This window comes from Botrytis sinoallii (assembly GCF_014898435.1).
Source record: "Botrytis sinoallii strain Bc 23 chromosome Unknown BSIN_009, whole genome shotgun sequence".
Lineage (NCBI taxonomy): Eukaryota > Fungi > Ascomycota > Leotiomycetes > Helotiales > Sclerotiniaceae > Botrytis > Botrytis sinoallii.
The window spans coordinates 297,494-318,996 of NW_024066036.1; the positions used below are offsets into that span (position 1 = coordinate 297,494).

The 21,503-nt window shown below is 41.4% G+C and overlaps 4 protein-coding genes across 4 annotated transcripts; 1 reads left to right on the forward strand and 3 right to left on the reverse strand.

Annotated features, from left to right (window-relative positions):
* Nucleotides 1–8,784: 8,784 nt before the first annotated feature.
* Nucleotides 8,785–10,618, reverse strand: EAF02_005706 (uncharacterized protein; the record flags this gene model as incomplete). Its single annotated transcript, XM_038901754.1, has 3 exons — nucleotides 8,785–8,996; nucleotides 9,158–9,781; nucleotides 9,832–10,618. 3 exons carry the CDS (start codon nucleotides 10,616–10,618, stop codon nucleotides 8,785–8,787), a joined length of 1,623 nt encoding a protein of 540 aa, XP_038757971.1.
* A 1,238-nt stretch (nucleotides 10,619–11,856) lies between these two features.
* EAF02_005707 (uncharacterized protein) lies at nucleotides 11,857–13,682 on the reverse strand (the record flags this gene model as incomplete). Its single annotated transcript, XM_038901755.1, has 4 exons — nucleotides 11,857–12,691; nucleotides 12,813–12,976; nucleotides 13,259–13,462; nucleotides 13,596–13,682. 4 exons carry the CDS (start codon nucleotides 13,680–13,682, stop codon nucleotides 12,250–12,252), a joined length of 897 nt encoding a protein of 298 aa, XP_038757972.1. The 3' UTR covers nucleotides 11,857–12,249.
* Nucleotides 13,683–14,002: 320 nt separating this feature from the next.
* Nucleotides 14,003–15,319, forward strand: EAF02_005708 (uncharacterized protein; the record flags this gene model as incomplete). Its single annotated transcript, XM_038901756.1, has 1 exon — nucleotides 14,003–15,319. One exon carries the CDS (start codon nucleotides 14,003–14,005, stop codon nucleotides 15,317–15,319), a length of 1,317 nt encoding a protein of 438 aa, XP_038757973.1.
* Nucleotides 15,320–16,809: 1,490 nt separating this feature from the next.
* On the reverse strand, nucleotides 16,810–18,408 carry EAF02_005709 (uncharacterized protein; the record flags this gene model as incomplete). The annotated part of the gene is made up of 1 exon (XM_038901757.1): nucleotides 16,810–18,408. One exon carries the CDS (start codon nucleotides 18,406–18,408, stop codon nucleotides 16,810–16,812), a length of 1,599 nt encoding a protein of 532 aa, XP_038757974.1.
* Between the last annotated feature and the right edge of the window lie 3,095 nt (nucleotides 18,409–21,503).

Below are 21,503 nucleotides of genomic sequence, written 5' to 3' on the forward strand. Positions count from 1 at the left end.
GACACTAGTTGGTTGACATCTTCTTTTTCTTTTTTTAATCTTTATCTTACCAGTTAGATCTTTCGCTGCTAATAACCTTGGAAGGCTCAAGGCTCGTACCGTGTGGCGGTTCTTCTTATTATCAAGAGGAAGGTTGAATTGGAACTGGGATTCAATACGGTAGTATTGAAGAATGATAACTATCTATCAAATAACAGATCTATCTGCCTTTGTGAATCCAAACTTCTTCGCTGCTTGGTGACGATTGTTTCTTTGATATGATTGTGAGTAGCTTAATATCCATAATATCCCAATTGGAACCAGTGACAGTGATAGTGACATCGATGAGGTAAGCTCCGTAAGTCAATGCTCGGTACTCGTCGAGTGTTGACGATGAAGACGTAACTAGAAACAAAGGGAACGATAGTTTCCTCCTCTCCCCGCCGGTGTAGAATTGTCGAAGAAGACTTGAGTGCCCAGATGGGCGTTTGTTGATACCTACTGTAAGGTTATTGTTTTAAAATGTTTGATACTTGCTTGTGCTCTCTCCGTACAGAGACAGATACCTGTTGCTACCGGTGCATGAAGAATAACATGGAATATAGTCAAATTTTGGACATTCAAGATGATTTTGTTACGAATTAGTTATTTCAGCATGAAAATGGAGTAAAATTCTATCTGATATGTGTACGTAAGTCAATGTCTATTGTCAGTTCATGTCAAATCATTCAATGTCCCTTCATCCTGTAGTATCATTGTGAATAACCTTTGAAAGTCTAATAATACCTACACATATCGACAGACAACTAACGAGGTCTTACCAAATGATAGAACTTTCGAAGCCACCCTTTAACCAGTAAGAGTTACTAATGAGATCCGAATTAAATGGATTTCTCGATTCAGTTCCTTATAATAACCAATGATCACTTCGTCCCATGCGAATAACATGTTGATCTTCTTCCTCCTTGGTAGATAAGGTTAATCATCTTAATCAAGGATGACCAACCCCCTTGGTAAAACCTCCAAAGAATACCTACTCTGTAATGGCTGATTAACTCAAGCCGTGGCTAATGTGGCTAAAAATTCCAAGTTACAGAGCGGCACAAAATGATTCACATTCAACCATATCCATCGTTCTTCTCATCCCAAAGCGATCCAACAAAAAAAAAAACGGTTGAAAAAGAAGCTATTCGTCGTAGCCAAAATCAAGATAAGGATTTCTTCCCGTCTCTCAAGTTTGCCTCTTACTACCTTATCAAGTTACTCAATTTCAAACTTCTTTTCCGTTTGCGGACTTGGCGAAGAGAGGTGGACGGGAAGGACAGAGGACGAATCAACATCGATAGAAAAGGAACATCTACATGATGCATGATGCAAGAAATAATGGAGTCCAAAAAATTGGTCCCTTTTTACTTTCCTTCCCTACGAAGTTCTAACCCCCTTCCACTCGTAACCGCTCGCAATTCATGTTCAAAGCTCCATTTGTTTAAGCAGAGACAGAATATGATCAAATTTATGATACCTTTTTGTCTCTTTCCCAAGCCTCAACGGATGCACATGTGAAAGGAAGAGATGCGGTACCGAACTTTCTTCATCTCACCTCACGATATGCTTTCAATGCTTCATGATTCTCGCATTCATCCATATTGAAGAATCTCAACAAATATACATTCATGGTACGACAACGACATGACATACAAATGATTTTATCTCATAGCCGCAGTAAGACACCCAAAAACCCTTTATTAACCTTGGAGTTATCCCGATCCTTTGTTGTGTGTATGTATAGCTGCTAGCTCAAGCAGGAATCGGGCTGTTGTGCAACCCTCTTGTATCTTCTAAGACGGTAGGTAATTCAGATACCATACCCATGAAAACCCATCATCTAAATCCTTGAACAATGTGGAGAGGGGGCTGACAATGTATACATGTACCGACCGGTATAGTATATGATGCTTCATTTCTTATTACTTTGAAGTATTTCCCGAGCGACCATTCTTCGATTAGCCAACCATTCACGAATACTCCGCCAACCCAATGCTCTTTGGACATTACTCCGTGTTCTATTAGAACGCAATATTGGATCCCTCCTCTCTTACTCTCCTACTCTCCATTTCTACTATTATTATATACTCATGCCTTTCCTCTCAAGTGCTTACGGACTAATATCCAAATTGGCGCGGTGCATACAACATCACACAAGGCATATATAAGCCACACCGGTTCGTCGGGCACACCAATACTCCTCTGAGCTACAAAGATTTACATGGGTTTGTTACCATCTTTCGAGATGAGACTACAGAATGCCAATAACTAAAATAACAAAGAAAACCTTTTCTTCTGCATCAATGACGATGATGAGGCATCGTATGATTAGCCTTTTTCCAAGAAGCGTGAGAACCAATCGTTAAGGCTCCTGATCCCCTTGTGTGGCTCTCATACTAAAAAAATCTTTGTTCGTGGAGGGGTAACCTCTACGTCAGACCATCTTCTTTGTCTACTCTCAGTACTCTGTATTTTACAATCAGTAGAAATGATTCTTCCATGGTGCCCTTGTAATCCTCAACCCTTCCCTTTCCTACCTCCTCTTAACGAGAATTCCCCTCGATCGCTTCTCCTTCATGTACCATCGAGGAAGCATCCAAAGTCGTACCCCCATGTCAAGTGAATAGAGACTAAACAAGCCAAACCAAGAAACTCGATTCGATTCACCATTTTGCCCATCTCAACGAATCAAAGCCCATTCCCAAAATTCCCTGTCCTCTCGTTGATCACCCAACTGCCAAGTCTTGCACGGCTGCTCGTTGATGTAATTTTAAGTTAAAAGGGATCAATTTACGGCCCGAGTTGATTACGACTTTCTTCTTATTTTGCCTCCCCTATCCTATCCTTCATAGATCAACGAAGCACGGTTCAAGTCGGGTACTACATCGTTTGTTAGTGTCATTCGATACTAGAGTGGATAGAAGGAGAAGGGGGAGGAGGGAGGGGTGGTAGTTGATTCATTTGAGGTGATTGAAGAATGTAGAGAGCCTCCTGATACTACCTCCTACGGGATGATTGGACTCGGGGCTTTTAAATGAGAACCTTTGATAGAGTCTCGGTGAATCCAATATTTGAGATGGACCGATATGTAGAATCGCAACTACTAATCAATCATCCATCCTCAATTTAGCAACAACCCAATTTGTCTAATCTCACTTCAAGTATCAATCGAGATTTCTCCGATGGAGCGGAGTGGAATCATTCCGTCATCAATGCAAGATAGAGCAAGCTGGTGGACCTATTCCAGATGTCTCCATTTACAATTTTGACCAGGGGAGTTCCCTTGATACAGTAAGTTTACGACTTTGTTACAACTACCCACTTTTTCATCGTACGAGCAAATTCCTTCCTAAAGTTCCTATCTCTCATCAAAATTGTGTCTAATCTACGACATGGTACCAAATATGAAGGAACCTTCAATTTGTACTGCCATATCTTAAATCAATGTCAATCAAGCAGCCCATGTGCCTCGTTTGGAAACGTGTTTCCCCTATTTCCCAATATCGATAGTTATACTAACCTCAGACTATAATACCTCATACTGTAGGTAGGTACGTACAGCACATCTCCATCTCCATCTCCCAATCTAAACATCTCCATATCTCCCCACCAGCACACCTAAACACAAGCCCAACCCGCTTCTTCCCGAATCTAATCCTGCATGCACACACGGAGTACTTTGTACATACGTACAACTAGCTCATCATAGTAATTACCTACTCTACCATCTCAAACGAGATTAAGAACTCGCGAAAGGGAAAGGGAAAGGGAAAATACCACACGACACATCATATTCCACCTCCTCCACACCTCCGTCTCCATGGATTCCTTTCCACTCCAAAGCCAAGAATCATACCACACACTCCTACCGTACATCGAGTTACAGATTTCCAGATCGCCTAATTATCTGTGCGCATACGCTGCATTGATATCTGGTGTCTGGATAGGGTAAGGAGGTTTGATCGTATGGTTAATGCATCCATCAATTCATCCTTCCGATATTGTGTCACCATACCGAGCATACATCCTTAGAACTTACATGGTTTTCTACAAAGCATGCAAAGCACGGAGCGCAAAATACCTGGGCACGCAAGCACCCATGATAAATGTAAAGTATTATCTACACGGTATCAACATCAAAATGCCAATCGTTTGCAATCTGGTTTCACTACATCCCGCATTAGTGACCACTTACCTACCTACAGTATCTTGAGAAATTTGGACCATCCAATTGTCCACGTTACGGTTTGCAAAAGGTATCAAAATACGCGGGAACCCATCGGAAAATCGGAGATGGGAACACTATTACGGGATTGACAAGTTTGGGTAAGTATTACTGCTGATGAAATTTCCCAAGGGGGGGGGGGGGGGGGGGGTGGGGATTGATAGCATGTGGGCATGGAAGTAGATTGATTTGCTGTGTAGTTTTCCCGTTCTGTAGTTTTGTGTTTTTGGATCGAGGGAATCGCCTAGTCCTATTAGATTGGTAGTAATGTTGATGTTGGTATTGGTGTTGGTGTTGATATTGGCATTGATATGATTATCAAGTCATTTCCATCCGTCCAGTGACAGACTAATTACAGTCAAACAGAAGCGTACCTAGTATATTGATGCGGGGCAAGTGCAACACAACATAACTCCATCACATCCTCACATCGTTATTAAATTCTTCAAGGGCCCGCTACTATTTGCTCAGATACATAACTAGGGTCTCGAAAGTCTTGTGATTCTTCCCCGCAATTCGGAGTCCTGACCTTCATCAATCTTTCATCATTCATTACTTGTACCGCTCTGTTAATGTGATGCCATGCGATGTGATGTGATGGAATATAATAAATACATTCAGATATCTGATCGGAGTTACGGCATTGATATTTACCCTTTTAAGCTTTTTTTCCCCTTTAAGAGAAGGGAGAAGCGGTTGGCTATCTATTCGAGATGTGCATGAACCTGGAGATCCTACAGAAAGGGAAATTCATCTCCTGGATTACTGACTCGCATTTCTTGCCATGTATGTACGCACGCACAGAACAGTGCTGAAATCTGGGGTATTGTGAAACGTGAAATGGGGGTAGTAGTAGTTTCTAAGAAGCTTGACCTTGAGCTCTGGTAGTTACCAGGTAGTGCTATACACGTGACACTACTTTTGTAGAGAGTAGTACTCTGTCGTACTTTGGTATATCAATACGGAATGAGAAGAAAAGAAACGGGCATTCAATCATGTGATTGTGTATTTAACATCACCAACCTTTGATATGTATATCCTGGTGTCTCTTGACACTGGGATATTCACAGTTCCACGAATATTAGCATCAGACTTTTGATGAATTCAAGGTTCTCTCCCATCCTATCGTTGATCAATCACTCGAGCCAACCTACCCTCTCACAAACACCCACGAACTCTTGTCATTCTTCATTCATCCCATTCATTCACATTCTCCTCACTTCCAACTTCCAAATTCATATTCTTTGGACCATCCTTTCTCACGCAGCCACCACACATCATACGCCACAGTCATACACTTTACCTAATAGTTCGCGCTTCTTCACATGTCAAACTAACATTCAAGAAAAATAGCTTGAATTCAGCCCAAGGCAATGTCTCATTTTCCGATAAGCCAAAATGAAGGATAGCCAATCATTCAAGCTCTAACCAACTTGAGAAGAAGATGCAGAAATCAAGCAGATGGATTTTTTGGATCAACTCCATGGAAATGTGATACATCTCGGATTCGAATTGTGGGATATTATCATGTGATTCTTCCTTTTGGCCAATAGTTTGTCTATCGGAGAGGAAGTAAGGCCAAAAAGTAATCTTCTCTCTTTCAGATTGTACTAGCCATGCATGATTAGTCATCACACCATCTCCAAAATTTACATTCCACGAGTCAATAAAGTTATCTCTCGTTTTACGTATGTATGTGTGGCTTATCTGAAACAATTTCGCTCTATCCTCATCAAGCGCGCATATTCAATGTGAGGTACGTACTTGTCTTTGAAACGTACGTATGTATGTATGTATGTATGCATGTGTCTGTGGCTTGAGAACAAGATATATTTGAACACGAGATTATACATACGTATCAACACATCATCATATATTTGAGAATCAGACACTGGGTAGCAATATAGCTATCATGCGAAGAACAGGAATATACAAATTCGTACAGTGCATCTGCTCCCAAAAGGGCGGAAAGTGGGAATGTGAAACATTGATTTTCTTCAACGCGGGACAGCCCTTTGCGGAATGCTCGGTATTCCCGCTGTTGAAATTGTGGTCTCAAATTAATTTTTTCCATCTTCTGTCTCGTATCTTTATTACTATATTGCTATAAATGAAAGCTTGTATTTCTTCACGCGGGATAGATATGCGAGAAAATTTCTACATGTTAAATTTTGTGTGAGAGGCAAAATATACTTGTTAGTTTTCCTCTTTATCTGCGGACAATACATACATACATTCCTCTTTTCCAATCAAGTACCATTCGCATGATAATCAGAACCGAGTGGGATGACTTGATTGCATTACATGTAAATATCTCTGACATCAATTCTATCCCATCCCATCTCACCACATCACATCACCTCTATTCCATCCCACGTACCTGCTTGCAGTTTCCACATCGCTGTGTCATTCAGGATGAAATCCTTATCATTCCATCATCTAGCGAGCTCATATTCAACAACCAGAGTAATGTATCCTCAACAACCCAAACTCGAATCCAACAATAAGACACTTGGGTCATTCCCATCCATATATACCATATCAGAATGTTGGAATCCTGGGAGGTGTAAGAACTTTGTATACTATACCTATATACTGTACAGTTCCTAAGGTATCTAACATCACTTATTCTATGGATCTTTGGCTTTACTCCCGGCGAGATAGTAGGGACATGTTTAATTCATCTCAGCAAGAAATTACTGTGCTGTTCGAGCATATTCGGGTATCTACTGCAGCTTTCGTCTTGTTGTGTAAAGGGTAGGTAGGTAGGCGGGCATATATTGTAATTCATACCTACCTACCTATCTATCTACAGAAGTATTAGTTAAAGATTGAGCATTAGTTCCGTTTACTTACCGACCCGTTTACTTCCCGACCCGATTGATATATATAGACTCATCCCATTTAAAACCCCAAGTCCATCTCAATCCATGAATCCATCTTGATTTTCGATTCCATCCAAACATTGAAGTCGATTCACTGCCCATCCACCTTTTTCTCAAAATCTCAGCACCTCCGGATCGCTTCTCCTCCGCTTCGTGTAGATATGATATGATATGATCTCTGGTTCTCCTTTTCATCTCAATCACTAGTAAATCATAGAAGTATCAATACATATAATTCTTTCCGAAAAACTCAGCAACTGTAGTCTTGGAACTGGATTCTACTTGATTGGAAAATCCTGAATCTACTAAAGCAGTACATCTTAGGGGAAATATTTTTTTAGAGATACCGAGATGCAAGTTTGCTTTGGGATATTATTCATGGAGCTCGGTAGGTCGTCTCATTATTCGGGACTGCGGTTTGATATTCTGGAGCGTCGGATTTCTACCTCTAAGCAGAATATTCACTTATTCTCACATATTGTATATATTTCGATGCATGTTGGATTGTCTTTAGATACCTACCTACCTACCCACCAAAAGCACCTAATTATCAGACTTTAATCTGATGGTTTAAATCATTAAACAACCATCCTTCTCGAATTTGCATACTCGAAGTAAACATCACGACTAAGCTCCAACGAGCCAGAAAACGCAAGTCCAACACCCGCATCGCGTGCGAGTCTTGCACTTTCGTACTCAGCGCTAGATTCGTGGTTAGAAGTTGACTGTCTATGCTTATGCTCATGCTTCACAGACTTCTACAAGAATAGGCTTGGAGAATTGAAATGAGTGTAGAATCGCGATATGTTGGAGCTATCTTATCTTTACCATTACAATCTTTTTTGTGAATGGGAAGTGGAAGTGGATGTTCTGTGGGTAGTTATTCTTTTCATTATTTAGATAGAAGGAAAAAAGGGGGGGGGGGGGGGGTAAGGAATTCATGTCGAAAGATAAGAGGTACTCTGATTGTTTCATCTGGAAATGAATCAGACTACTTCGATGTACCAGGTCAGTATCTTCAAGGTCATGTTGTCCCAAGGCTCTCACATATTAGGATTGATCTCAAGGAGACTTCCTCTGTTGGTTCTAATTCCTTTGCCGTTAGCTTCAAGGCCGTTCCGATTCAGTATTGCAAATACCCACGGAATTGAAGAGGAGAGTGAATATGTTGAGACACAAGCCATGATCAATTTGAAGAGCAGGATCATCATTAACTTTTCATACATCACAGTATTGGTTACCAAATTCAAATAGCAGTAATACATAGTAAGTAGTATAAAGTAAATGTTATAGATATATATTGTCATTATCATTCATTGGTGCAAACTTCTAAATAAAGTGCTAGGTATAAAATACAAATAACCCTCCAGGTCATAACTCATTAATTCCTCCATCTCCTGTTTTTCGCACCGGCTATAAGCCAAGCCAAAGTAAATGAAGTACCGTGTAAAGTGCAAGCAAACAAACAAGCAAGCAATCAGTCGAGCAAGCAGGTAATCGGTATATACGGGCAGCAAGCATTCGCAAAGGCAAAAACAGAGAACCAAGACAAGACAACATCCAATCGAACTCCTCGCTCCTCATTACCTCCTCTGCAACCTCTCAATTCCCTCACCCTATCCTCATTTTCCTCTTTTGATCCTTTGAGGTTTAACTCAACCGACTTCCCGGTCTCAAACTTCCATTTCTCTTTTCGTATCTCCTGTTTCTCTCTTCCAAGATTTGTTCTCGCTTCTTTTCATTTTGTGTAGGATCATTCTTTGCATCTCCATCTTGACCTGGATTTGCCATTTCGTATTCAAGCATCTTGATGAATTTGTAGAAGAATACTGCGATGGCTGTTCCGACCATTGGTCCGACCCCTGGTAGATAATGTTAGTTTAAGTTTGGAGATGGGTTGAGATGGGAGATTGGATATAGGTAGGCAAGAGAGGAAGGCAGGTGAGTGATGTCGAATGTGGATGTATGGGAAGGAAAGGGTAAGGAAGACAGAAGGTGTGTCAAAGTAGCAGAAGAAACTTACAATAAATCCAATGTTGCTTATCGAAAGATCCACTAACAACACAAGGACCAAAGCTTCTCGCCGGGTTCAAACTTCCTCCAGTATAATAGACACCCACCATTTCGGCAATGAATAAGGCCAAACCAATACCAACCGGCGCAATGAAAGTAGCCTTGTGTTTCTCCTTCGCCAACATGAAGATGGTAAATACCAACTCAGCTGTCAGAATCGCCTCGATAAAGACGCCTTGTACGGTGGATGTTTCAGCACCGAGAGTAGTTCGTACATTGAATGTAGTAGGGAAGAGACCGAGAACCATTCCACTAGCAGCTATGCCACCGAGGATCTGGGCGAAGAATAGACAGACAGCGCGGGGAATAGGGATGGCACCAACGAGTACCATACCGAGGGTTACGGCGGGGTTGAAGAGACCACCAGAAATACGGAAGAAAATCCATACGTTTACCATGAGGGAGAAACCGAAGATGACTGCGATGTAAAGCTGAACTGCGATGTTGAAACCTGTCGCAGCACCTGTGGTAGTGTTCACTGTGTTACTGTCGATATTGGCCACTTGAGTACCAGCAAAAGCAAAGAAGAGAAACATAGTTGTGCCGACGAATTCACCGATTGTTGCTACGAAGTCTGTCCATCGTTAGTATGTGCACGATCGAAAAGAGGATGAAAAGACTTACGATTCTTGAAATTACTATTCATCCATTGTGTCCATGGTAACCTCATGACCATAGCTCTTTCTTCTGGCGTCAAGTTGTTCAAATCAATCGTTCCTTTCGTTCCACTTCTTTTATGCGATTCGTAGTTATACCCGTCGATACTTTCATCTGTACTCTTTCTTCTAACCTTCTCACCACTGGCCCACTCAGGTGCAGCGCCTGCTTCTCTCATACCCTTTTCCAAGTCTCGATCTTTGCCAAGATCACTTCTCGAAGAATCATCAAAATACGATTTCTGAGGACCACTTTCCCATCCTACAACATTGCGATATGTACGTGGAGGACGGGAACGTTCGTGATAATCTGGATGAGGATGATCATCACGAACACGTGTGCGGGACGACATTGAGTTCTCTCTTTCCCGATCGCTATAGTAGAGGTCTTCTCGAGCACGAAGAGCTCTTCCTGTCTCGGACGTGAAACTAAGCTTGGGGTCGTAATCGCCGCCGGAATATCTTCTTGGTGGAGGAACTGATGGTCTTCTTCTTAGACCTGCAGCTGGTCTTGTAAGATCTTCAGATGAGAAGACAGGGTGTTGTGGGGTGAGGTCTGGTGGTGACATGATTGGATGTGATGAAAGGGGAGGCGACCACATTGCTGTATCCTTTTGATATGCCTTAGAAGGAGACGATATAATATGTGCAATTGGTACCAATTGTTGTTGCGAAGAACCAGGACGATTTATAACATCTCCATCCATAGTTTTACTACTTTGGAATATTGGAAGGTCTGTGCCTTCTCCTGACATTGTTAACTTGAGACTCTCTGCGTCAATGTCTAAGTGGGGTGAAGGGAAATCGTGATAGGGTAGAATATAGAAAGGACGCTTTTTCAGTGGCTTAGCCGTAATGATGGGTTTGTTTGGTAATAAATAATATATAAAGTATAAGGGGTGTGTATGAAGTTGATGTATTACGATTGATGATTGAGTTGTAAAGTATGATGGGATAAAATAACTTCAACGGATGACCTGAAGAGATATATATTCTCGTTTCACCAACCACTTTCCCCAATTCTAAGCACCATCGCGTAAAAGTACATCGAATCTTGATCTCCTTGAACCTTGGGAACATGATTTCTTCTTTTCCTTGCAATATCTATCAATCTAGCCATCTGCGTACGAAAGTATCTCTACCCAAGATCCACAATCAAGGGTCTTGCTGAACACGGCGATTGAAAAAAGCAAATAACTATATCAAAGGAGAACCATCATACTAAACGATGGATCCCAAGTGGCTGGCTCCTCAAATGAAGAAGTTAAAACTTGACAGGAAAGCCCATGTGTGCATCAATGCATGATAACGTGGACCCTTAAGAATGATTTCGGAAAATCATGGAAAATCATCGCACATCTGCCGTAATGACGTAGATCCTCCGGACTCTCCATAGAGTTCATAATATAAAGCCCGTTGAGCCATATTGAAACGGCAGGAAAAAAGTGGTAACTTATGATAATACTTGAGATGAATTATAGGGGAAACGCATGAACACATGGATGGACCTTGTCGTCACGTGGACAACATGTTCTTTTCCAGCCTTCGAAACTTCGAATTTCAACGACGAACATCCGTAGAAGAACCGTAGAACAAGAATTGCAAGGGAAATGCTCGAAATAGAATTTGAATGGTTGGTATCGAATCTATCGATCTTGACTAGAATGAGAAAGACATGACATCGGAACAGAAATCGGATACAAACCGTCGTTTGAAAGTCTGTGCAGATCGTTCTGCTTAAATTGGAATCTGAAGGTTAAGATGGACTCAATTCAATGCCTTCGAGTTCAATTCATGCATTGATATGAAGATGAAATAACATATAATGATTGAGAACCCTCTGGCCACCTTTTCAAATTTGCTATCGAGATTTGGGATGATTCCAACGGAGATTGCAATTATATCTGTGCAAGTAAGTGGCGATGAGCTGAAAATGAGTCGTGATGCATCAATTGAAGATGTCGGGAAAACTGACTCTACAGGTGGAGTTTCAAATACTCGCTTAAACATAATCATCTTTCATTGGTCAATGCCTTTCTATGGTCAGGGGATATCTTGAGGTATATCATTTGAATGATATAGATTAATGTATGTTCTTATGCTTCTCGTACTTTTAGTCTTTTTTTTGCTGTGAGACTTTCTTTTACTTGGTCAATCTCTCTTCCCAGTTTCTATTCTCGTCCTGATCAACGAGGGCTCATTTCCAGCTTCTCTTCACCCTTCCTTTCCGTCTCTGCCCTATGCACTACTCTACGAAAGTATCAAAATAGAACCAGGGATTAAAGTACAGCCATCCAGAAATTTTCTAGAACCTGTCTGGAAAACCTGGAGAACTTTCATTGTTCATGAACGATCTTCACCGCCGATCCGATCCATCTTCCATGACTCACAAAACCCCCGGTATTATAGCCTTTCTTGCCCCAACCTTCTCTCTACCAAACCTCTTCACATACCAAGCTTTTCCTTGTAAAGCTCTTGGTAACATCGTAGTTATCTCATTGATAAGAAAATTTCTTGCAGGCACGCAACCACTTCCAGCCATTATGAAGAAACCAGCCCATTCGATCCACTCACAAAAGTAATGAGGATATAGAATATAATTGAAGAGACCGTTTTGGGGAAGCATGTACACTTTGTCTACTTTGGTATTGCCTTTGTTTTTTCCAGTTGAAGGGTCATTCTGTGCTGCTTGTTTTCGAAGTGCCGCACGTCTGATTTCACGTAGTTCATCGTCATGAAATATGTTGCCCACGAGACCGAGAAAGAAAATCATCATGCCTAACTCGATCCGTGCTCCATTTACATATGGATTTCCCGATATAGGTTTCCTATAGATGAAATAGTTAGCGCCGCTAACGAAGCGCCATGCCACTCGTATGCTGCACTTATGACATATGTCTGTCCATGATAAGACCATGTGGGAGTGGACGGGACCAAGGAAGAAATTACCAATCAGCTCTTGTAAGAGGCCCATAACCAGCAAAATAACATCCCAGTGATGTAGCATTTGTCACTTGAAATGCAATCGCCGAAAGCCAAACTAAAAAATGTATGGGTGACATAGAAGGAGAGATAAGAGGGCCAATAATGGCACGATTGATGTAATGTATGGTCTAATTTTTTGACATATCGTTAGCATAAATCCATCAATTTGCTTTTTTCAGGCTCGCGCCGACTTTTATTCCGCCACTGGTTCAATAGCTGGTCTCACGTCCACAGAGGAGTTCCATCAATCCCACTAATCAATGGCTATTGAATAGACACATTGGTTCATCATCTGCTAAACTCTCCCTTTTGAACTCTTTCGCCTCCACTAAGCCACGGTCACTTGATCTAGCTATCCTTTGCCAGCTCACTCCTCCCAACACCTCCCCCCCAAAAGAAAAGAAACTCACATAAAGCCCCGCCATCAGCTTATTCTCCCAAGGCAAGTCATTCAACCCCACCTTATTGGGCAACGTATACATAATGTAGAGCATAGTCATCAACCCAGGCAATTCCATCGTAATCCAACCCAGCTTTCCTGGAAGATTAAATCGACTGTTGGTTGAGGTCTTGCCTGCACCGTACCATGGTTGAACCCATTGAGTGATTGTTACCTGTGGTTTTAAGTAAGCATGGGTCATTGGGGGATATGAGAGAATGGAGGAGGGTCATTGGATGAAGGGGGTAGGAGAAATATAAGCCCTAGACAAAGAGAGAGATGAGATAACAGTTAGGAGAGAAAAAGACCACACACCAATGGAAACATTGAAATCCCCAAACGATTAATTCCCAGTTTTCCCTTGAGGGAGGCATCCAATTCTCTACAAGAACCATCTTGACAATTGCTTAGCTCAGACTATTAAACAAGAGAACTATTGAAGTAAGGAAATCGTCGTTGGAGTAAAGCACAATGCTTCAATGATGTCACCACTTTGCATTGCACTTTCTGTGTCTCACACCGTATGATGTTTACGCGTTTGTCAGCCTTGCATTAACCTTAGGAGCCAATGATATACGTGTCTCGGATAGCTGATTGAGTAGCTTTCAGCCTTGTAATCGCAATAGCTCGCGATAACGATAACATCGTTTTTGTTTGCTGCGACATCAACTCAAACTTCATATCTTTACCCTCTTCCTCAAATTCACGGCTAGAAATGACACCTTCACCTTCTCGCGTCGCATTCTACACTAGTAATCTGTCATCCTTCATCTCCTCCCCCTCTACCTTTCGCATCCTGCGTACCCTATCTCCGCCCACACCACTACCCCCCATCCCTCCCACCCCCAAAAACCTCACTTCCGTTACCTTTGACGCATACGATGCCTATCGCGGGTCCCTATACTTTCCTCCCACGACTACTAGTACCGCCTCAAACGAATCTTTAGGCCATCCGAAAAACCCAAGTCGAGATCATCAAGCTCCCTCTCATCCCAACACCCCGCAAACCCTCTACATACTCGATTCCTCCTTCAACCCACCTACCCTCGCACACGCACATATTTGTCTTTCGGCTCTAAACGATCACTACTCTTCTTCCGAATTAGGTCACACAAATGCGAGGTTATTAATCCTACTCAGCACGCAGAATGCCGATAAAAAGATTACCGGCGCGAGTTTGGAGGAGAGATTGGTGGGAATGGAATGTTTTGCGAATGATTTATTGACGAATTGGTATTATCCTCATTCGGCTTATCACTACAAGAAAGAGAGACTTGATCGTTTGAATGGGAAATCATCCGAAGTGACTGAATCCGATTCTTCGGACGCCGAATCCTCAGATATCGAATCCAATTCCGAAGCCAAAACCGAGTCAACTGGCCGCACGAAATTCAAATCTTCTCCTCCCCAATCTCCTCTATCTGAATCCCTACTATCTAGTAACCCCAACTTGAGGCCTAAAATCAATATAGATATAGGTCTAACATCTCTCCCCTATTTCCACGATAAGTCCGCCGCTATTGAAGCCTCATCCCTCTATCCGCCCTCAACCACACACATCCACTGCACCGGCTACGACACTCTAATCCGCGTCCTCAATCCCAAATATTACCCACCTACTCATGATCTTTCCCCTCTCATCCCATTCCTCTCAAATCATAAACTGCGCGTAACCTACCGCATCGACAAAGACTACACGAAAGAAGACCAAGATGCATACCTATCAAAAATGCAACATGAACTACCCAGTCTAGGAGGAAAAAATGAATGGATAGAAGATAAGAAGATATACATGGCTCCAGGCCTCGAAGGAAAAGAAATCAGTTCCACAAAAGTTCGAGCAATGGTTAGACTATACAGCGGGCCGGATTCGCACCGCAAAGGCCAGGGAAGTTCGAAATTCAAGGGAAAAGGAAAACAGGAGAACAAGAAGATCAAAGAGGGATTGAAGGCACTCGTAGGAACATCGGTGGGGAAATGGATTACGGGAGAAAAGTTATATTGGTGGGAAGCGAAGGAGAATGCGAAATGAAGAAGAGAGATGTGGGTAGCTAGCTAGCTAGATCAAAGTCTAGTCGTATTTGTGATGGAGAAAGAATATGAAGTACGAAGACAAAAGAAAGATGTGACATGATTCCATAATCCATCCATCCATCTAACTTACTCGCCATCCCACTCGCAAACTCTCATAGCATATCCTAGCATACCATACCATACCATACCATCGCATCGCATCAGCTCATCCCACCACAGGGGATCATCAATCAATCCTCGAATGCACATATACCTACCTATATATCTATGTACCTAGTACCTATACATACGCGCATTCCACCACCAAGAACACTACTCATTACGCACTCCCCCCCTAACTCCAAACTCCAACTCCAACTTCAACTTCCATCATATAACACAACCATAAACATAAACACATACATAACAAACCTCCTCCTCCTCCTCCCCCTTCCCCACTCCCCTCCCCTCCCCTCCCAAACCCCCATAATTTCCCACCAAAAAGCTATCGACTCGTAGGTTAGGTTGGTTAGGTTGGTTATAAATCCGATATTCGAATTTTTCGGATCAGAGATACTTACCTCTATAGGTTAATAGATAGATAGATAGATATATAGATATTATACCTAGGTACATAGATAAATAGACATATAGACCAGACATACAAACACACTCCCACCTCTCCCTCTCCTCTCTTCTCCTCTCTTCTCCTCATATCCAAAGAAAGCAAATAAAACAAAACAAAACAAAACAAAATTAATACGACACCCATCCATCCACATCCCCATCCCCATCCAGCCAATTAAATTGACGTAAATTTTGACGTACAAAATCTACCTACTCCATCCATCCATCGATCCTTCCATCCTTCAGCCCTACCCTACCCTACCCTACAATCGATGTAGAGTGCAGCCCTACGATACGATACGATACGCGCTGTTTCACATCACATCACATCATCCACTCTCATTCTTGGCTTGGAGTGACCCATTTTCCGTACTACATCACATCACATCACATCATACAAAAGGATTTAAAATTCCCAATTCAAAAATTCTGTGAATAAAGACTTTCTATTATTTGCTCACCCGTTCTATGTCTCATTCTCATCTAACACACAAACGCTGAAAGAATCAAGGAAGCTTATCCATATTCTATCTGTAGTTACTGGATGATGTAGACCTCTATAACTTTTCTCTCCCCCCCCCCCCCCCCCCCCCCCCTTCCTCTAATCCGCTCTTCATACTTCGAGTATGTATTCCATATATATGTATTCGACAAAACGCCATACCCATGCATTTCTGGTACTATCCGTCTAGCCCAGCCCGATCCGACCCATTCTACCTTGGATTCGCCAAAGAATGTGTACAAAAAAGGGGAGGATCCGATTTTCCATCCCTAAAGCAAGAAGCCAGAAACGCCCCTTTCGGCATAGAATGTATAAATAAGTCATCAATCAATTCCTCTCCCATTAACATATATTTCCCTCCGTCAAACTTAATTATATCCTCACAGAGTCCAAATCAATTCCAACACACCATCAACATCATACATTCTTTTTCCATCCTTGTGATCTTTCCACCTCCAATCATCCTTCTTTCGAATATAGGTTTGTCTGACCGTTCCGTCTGCTCTCAATTCCGATTCAGCAAGATCCCATGAAACTTTTCGTCCAGTTTCACGAAGAGGAATTCTTTGAGGTCCAAACATGAAATCGAGATTCCATCCTGTTCCATCATCACCTAATGCATTGAATGTCCTTTCCATTTGATGGAGGTTGAAATCAATACCCTTAGGATAATGAGCAATGGACCAACCATTTGTAAGGATAAAGTTATCTCTGGTTTGGAATCTTTGAAGGAAACAATCTTCACCACAAACTTGTTGAATTTTAGTGGATTCGAAAACTTGAGCTTCATGCCACATTCCTCCCTTGAAATGATGAAGAGAAAGTGGTCTGATGCCAGATTCATAGAACCCTGATGGATCACCAACAATATCCAATTGCCAGATATCATGAAGGACAGTCAAACGGACTTCGGTGTTTTCGTATACGCACTTTCGGAGAAGGATATCACCTTGAGAACCCCATCCGGAATTTGCTTCTTCGACCTTTTGTTTAGTGCTGCACTGAGGGAAAAGATCTGTAATTGTCGCGGCCAAAGGAACGGAAAAGAAGACTCCAGCTCCACCATAAGCTTGGCTTCCATGGCGGGCAAGACTACCGACGTCTTCAGAAAGATTACCAATATATAAATCTTCACTAGCATCATATGTTGCCATTTTCTTGATGAGAGCATCCATGTTTGGGAAGAATGTGTCATCGTCGCACATTACCAGCCATTTTCGATGTTTTCTGGACTTGTCGTTGTATAAAGCTGGTAGGAGAGAAAAGTAACGCTCGGCCATTTCGATTTTACTGTCTGCAGTGTAGACTTTGGCATCGATTCCATATGCTTTCAACATTTTCTTGATTTCGTCGATTTCCTTTTCCGAAGCATCGACCAATCGTAGGATCAATCCACCTCCATTGGAGTTTCCATGACCATCGGTCAACCAATGCGACCAATCGAGCATGGGGTTAATCTTTGGATCAGTGATTCTCTTGTAGGTGGTAGAAATGCCGAAGAGGAAATCGGTAGCATTCACATCTGCAGGAATAGCAGACTTTGGGACCGGTACATCGAGTGGTTTCAGACATTTCGTAGTAGGAGCCGTGTCTTTCTCGATGTTGATTGTATCGAAGTATCGAGGGAATAAGTGTTCGTCGAGTCTAGTAATGGATTTTCGTTCAATATCTTGTCGATGATATCTGACTTGTCTGGAGGCATATTCAATTTTATCATCGAGACCATATTTTTCTTTCAGTTCACGTAGGTGTGTTGAGTTGACGGCACAATCGGGTGAACCATTTTGTGTGGTAAGAATTTCTTGTGAGCTAGGACTGAGTTTTGATTGGATTTGATGCAGCCTCTCTGGTGTAGGTCGTCCGGTGAAGAAGATGATTGTGAGGCAAATGAATGTGAATAGCGCAATGCGGGTGAAAGGACTTCGAGGATTGATCAACCTATTCGGCGATATCGAGGTACCCGTACCTATCATGCCCATTGTGAAGTTGGGAGATGGAAATACTTGCGAGCCAGTAACACCAGATTGTCTATGACGTGATGGAAAGATGCGTACGGAGAACCCCGAGAGCGAGCCGACGAAGATGAGGTGTAAAAGAAAGAGGTGTATGTAACGACAGTTGTTCTACTTTTTCCAGAAGAAATAGAAGACGGAAGTTCAGGAACGAGTGAGAGAGAGATTATTGATGTAGGAGAGAAAGAAGAAAGATACAAAAGAAGGTTAAGTTGTAGGGCAGATCTAAGAAATTAAAAAGCCAAATCCAAAGCGAGCAAAGCGGAAAAAGAAGGAAAGTCGAGCTAAGATAAGCTTGATATTTTGATATTTTGATATGCAGTTACCCTAAACATTAATGCGGAGCGATGAACCTTGTAAATCGAAAAGTTAGATGGGTTGAGTTAGTTGAGTTACTTGAGTAGTAGAAATGGGATATTGTATGTAATGACTCTATGAGTAGTACTGATACGACTGATACTACTGATATTACCTAGTTAATACACAGTACACATGGAATTAATGATGTTGGGAATGAACTACAACGAATTACCATGAAATTCACTGAATCGAGACTGTCTTGAGCCCTTGAGCCTTGAGTCTTGCCCGTGAGCCTTGAAACTTGAGTCTTGACTCTTGTAACGGAAGGAGAGGACTCAGTCAAGAGTGTCTACCCGTCTACGGAGTATGTATCTATCTACTAGATATCTATCTTCCCCTTTCTCTTTTTCCTTCTCTCTCTTCAAAGACTTCATCCTTTCTCCATTCACTTAATTATTTTTTATAACCCCATCCAAGTTCAACCAATACCATCCAACCATTCCAAATTATCCTCTTTCGACATCTCCAATTAAAATTTTACCTTGATAGTGAATCCTTAAAAGGGAAGTGTATTTCCGTACGTTAGTCATCTCGATATGAGATTTGATTCGACACTGCGTAGAGATTGTGAATGTGATATTGAAATTGGTATATGAAGTATATGGAGGTTGACGGCATAAGTATTATAAAACACACCAAAAAGCGACCAAGCTTTTCCCCATTTTTATTGTTTGAATTAATTATATCATTATACTAATTGAAAATTTATATAGTGAACTTCAAATAATAAAAATATATAAATTTATTCCACCCCTAACAAAATCATTCAAATTTATTGAAATTCATATTTTTCTGTTTGGAAATACTATTCTAAACTTATTTAGAATTTATTGAAAGTTTTAAAAGTTTTTAAATTATAAAAGTTGAAAATATAAATAAAAGGTATCAAAATTCGAAATTTTAAAGGGGATAGCTGAATATTTAATAAAATTAATAAAAGTAGTATCGGAGTTTTATAAAACAACAATTTTTATTAAAAATGGGGCTTACACAACTTATCCCATCAACCTCTGTAGAGATTGCAGACCTGGTGCTTTGTAGATTGCGTACCACCCTCAGGGGTGATGAATGTGTTCTTGGCCATGAGACCACAGCGCTCCATACTACACAACAAACTTACCAAGGGAGTATGATTAGTGCCGGATAAATCAACCAAAAGGTAAGACATCTGCGGGCGGGGAGTGCGCGGACAAGTGGGGATGGACATTTCTCATTCTTCCAATTCGAGATCGGGCTGGGAGTGGCTGCATACCAAAATTGATTCTGATGGATGTCTAGATGTCTAGATGTGTATGGACAGTTGGACTATTGGACCATGGAACAACACCGGCTGGAACACACAAGACGGTAGGTATTTATTTATAGATTTGAGGCGAATATTGATTGATTGAGTGATTGATTGATTAATCGACAATCAATCAACGGGAAAGATACTGAAGTCTGGAGAATCGAGATGAACATTGGTTTGAGTTCAGTGTAAAGATTATTAATATCTCGAGGTGAATCAGTGGTGACGTTGTTGTTCTTGATACAGATAAAGAGTTTTTCGTCTCTACATGAAAGTTGACGATTGTAGGGAGTGAAGTCAAGTGAGTGAAGTTCGATAGACATACATATTATTACTCGTAAACCCCCACACTAGAAAGAATTGTGCAATGTTAGGAATGCCTTTCAAAATATCATCATTGATCTGTATCTCTTCCAAATCCAAAGTAATCCCTTTAGATAACAAAAATCATACCTACCTACCACTGGCTACCAGGTATCTCCCCTAGTACCCGCAACGATCATCATATAGGGGCAAATCATTTCAATCAGTGCTTCATTCAATCAAGTAATATTCAAGTACCATCACGTCAATCTTCCACTCCATGACCAAGAGTAATCCCTTCTCAGGAGGTTCTTCTAACAGCATGAGCATCATAACCTCTTCAAACCAACCTCCAACCTCCAACCAACCTCTCGAAACAACGATTGTCAAAGGTAAGAGAAACGATCGACACTCGGCATTGCTTTTGAGTTTATTTTTATATTTCATTCATCGACGGTGTACACTGATTTTCCAGAAAGCAACGGGCCGAACCAAGTTTCAATGTAAAGTCGTCGTTTCTGTCTTGGATGATCTTTTGGATGAATGGCAATGCGAGGAGTATACACACAGGACTTCCGACCATGTAACGTATTATATCTGCCATCCCATTCTACCATAATCTGGTACGGTAGGGTACCACTATGGCTAGCTGTTTGTCACACATTGATAAAGTAATTTCTCTCTAGAGTTTCGAGTGAACATGTGGAGTTGAAACCCTCGAGATCTCAAAGGTGGCTTCGGAAATGGCTTGAATGAGGAATAGGGGGTTGAAATCGTAGTGATCTGGACTGGCTCTTTGTAGGAGGAAAAACAGGCCGGAATTGACCACTAGCAAAGCCCTTGAATAATCCTATTGTTCCATTCTAATTCAGAGAATGAAATGTTTAAATACTTTTATAATTGAAGATTATTCAAGAATTCATTAGATATCATTAATTTTAGTATTTTTATTATCTATTGATTTATTATAGAATTTATTAGGGTGATTAATTTTGACCTCTTTTTTCTCCCAAGCAGAGACTGGGTCTAAAGATAAAAGGGGTTTGTCTGCGAAATTGGGAATGATAAGAATAGCGATATTATCCTATCCAAGTTGTTCTCCATCGAATCT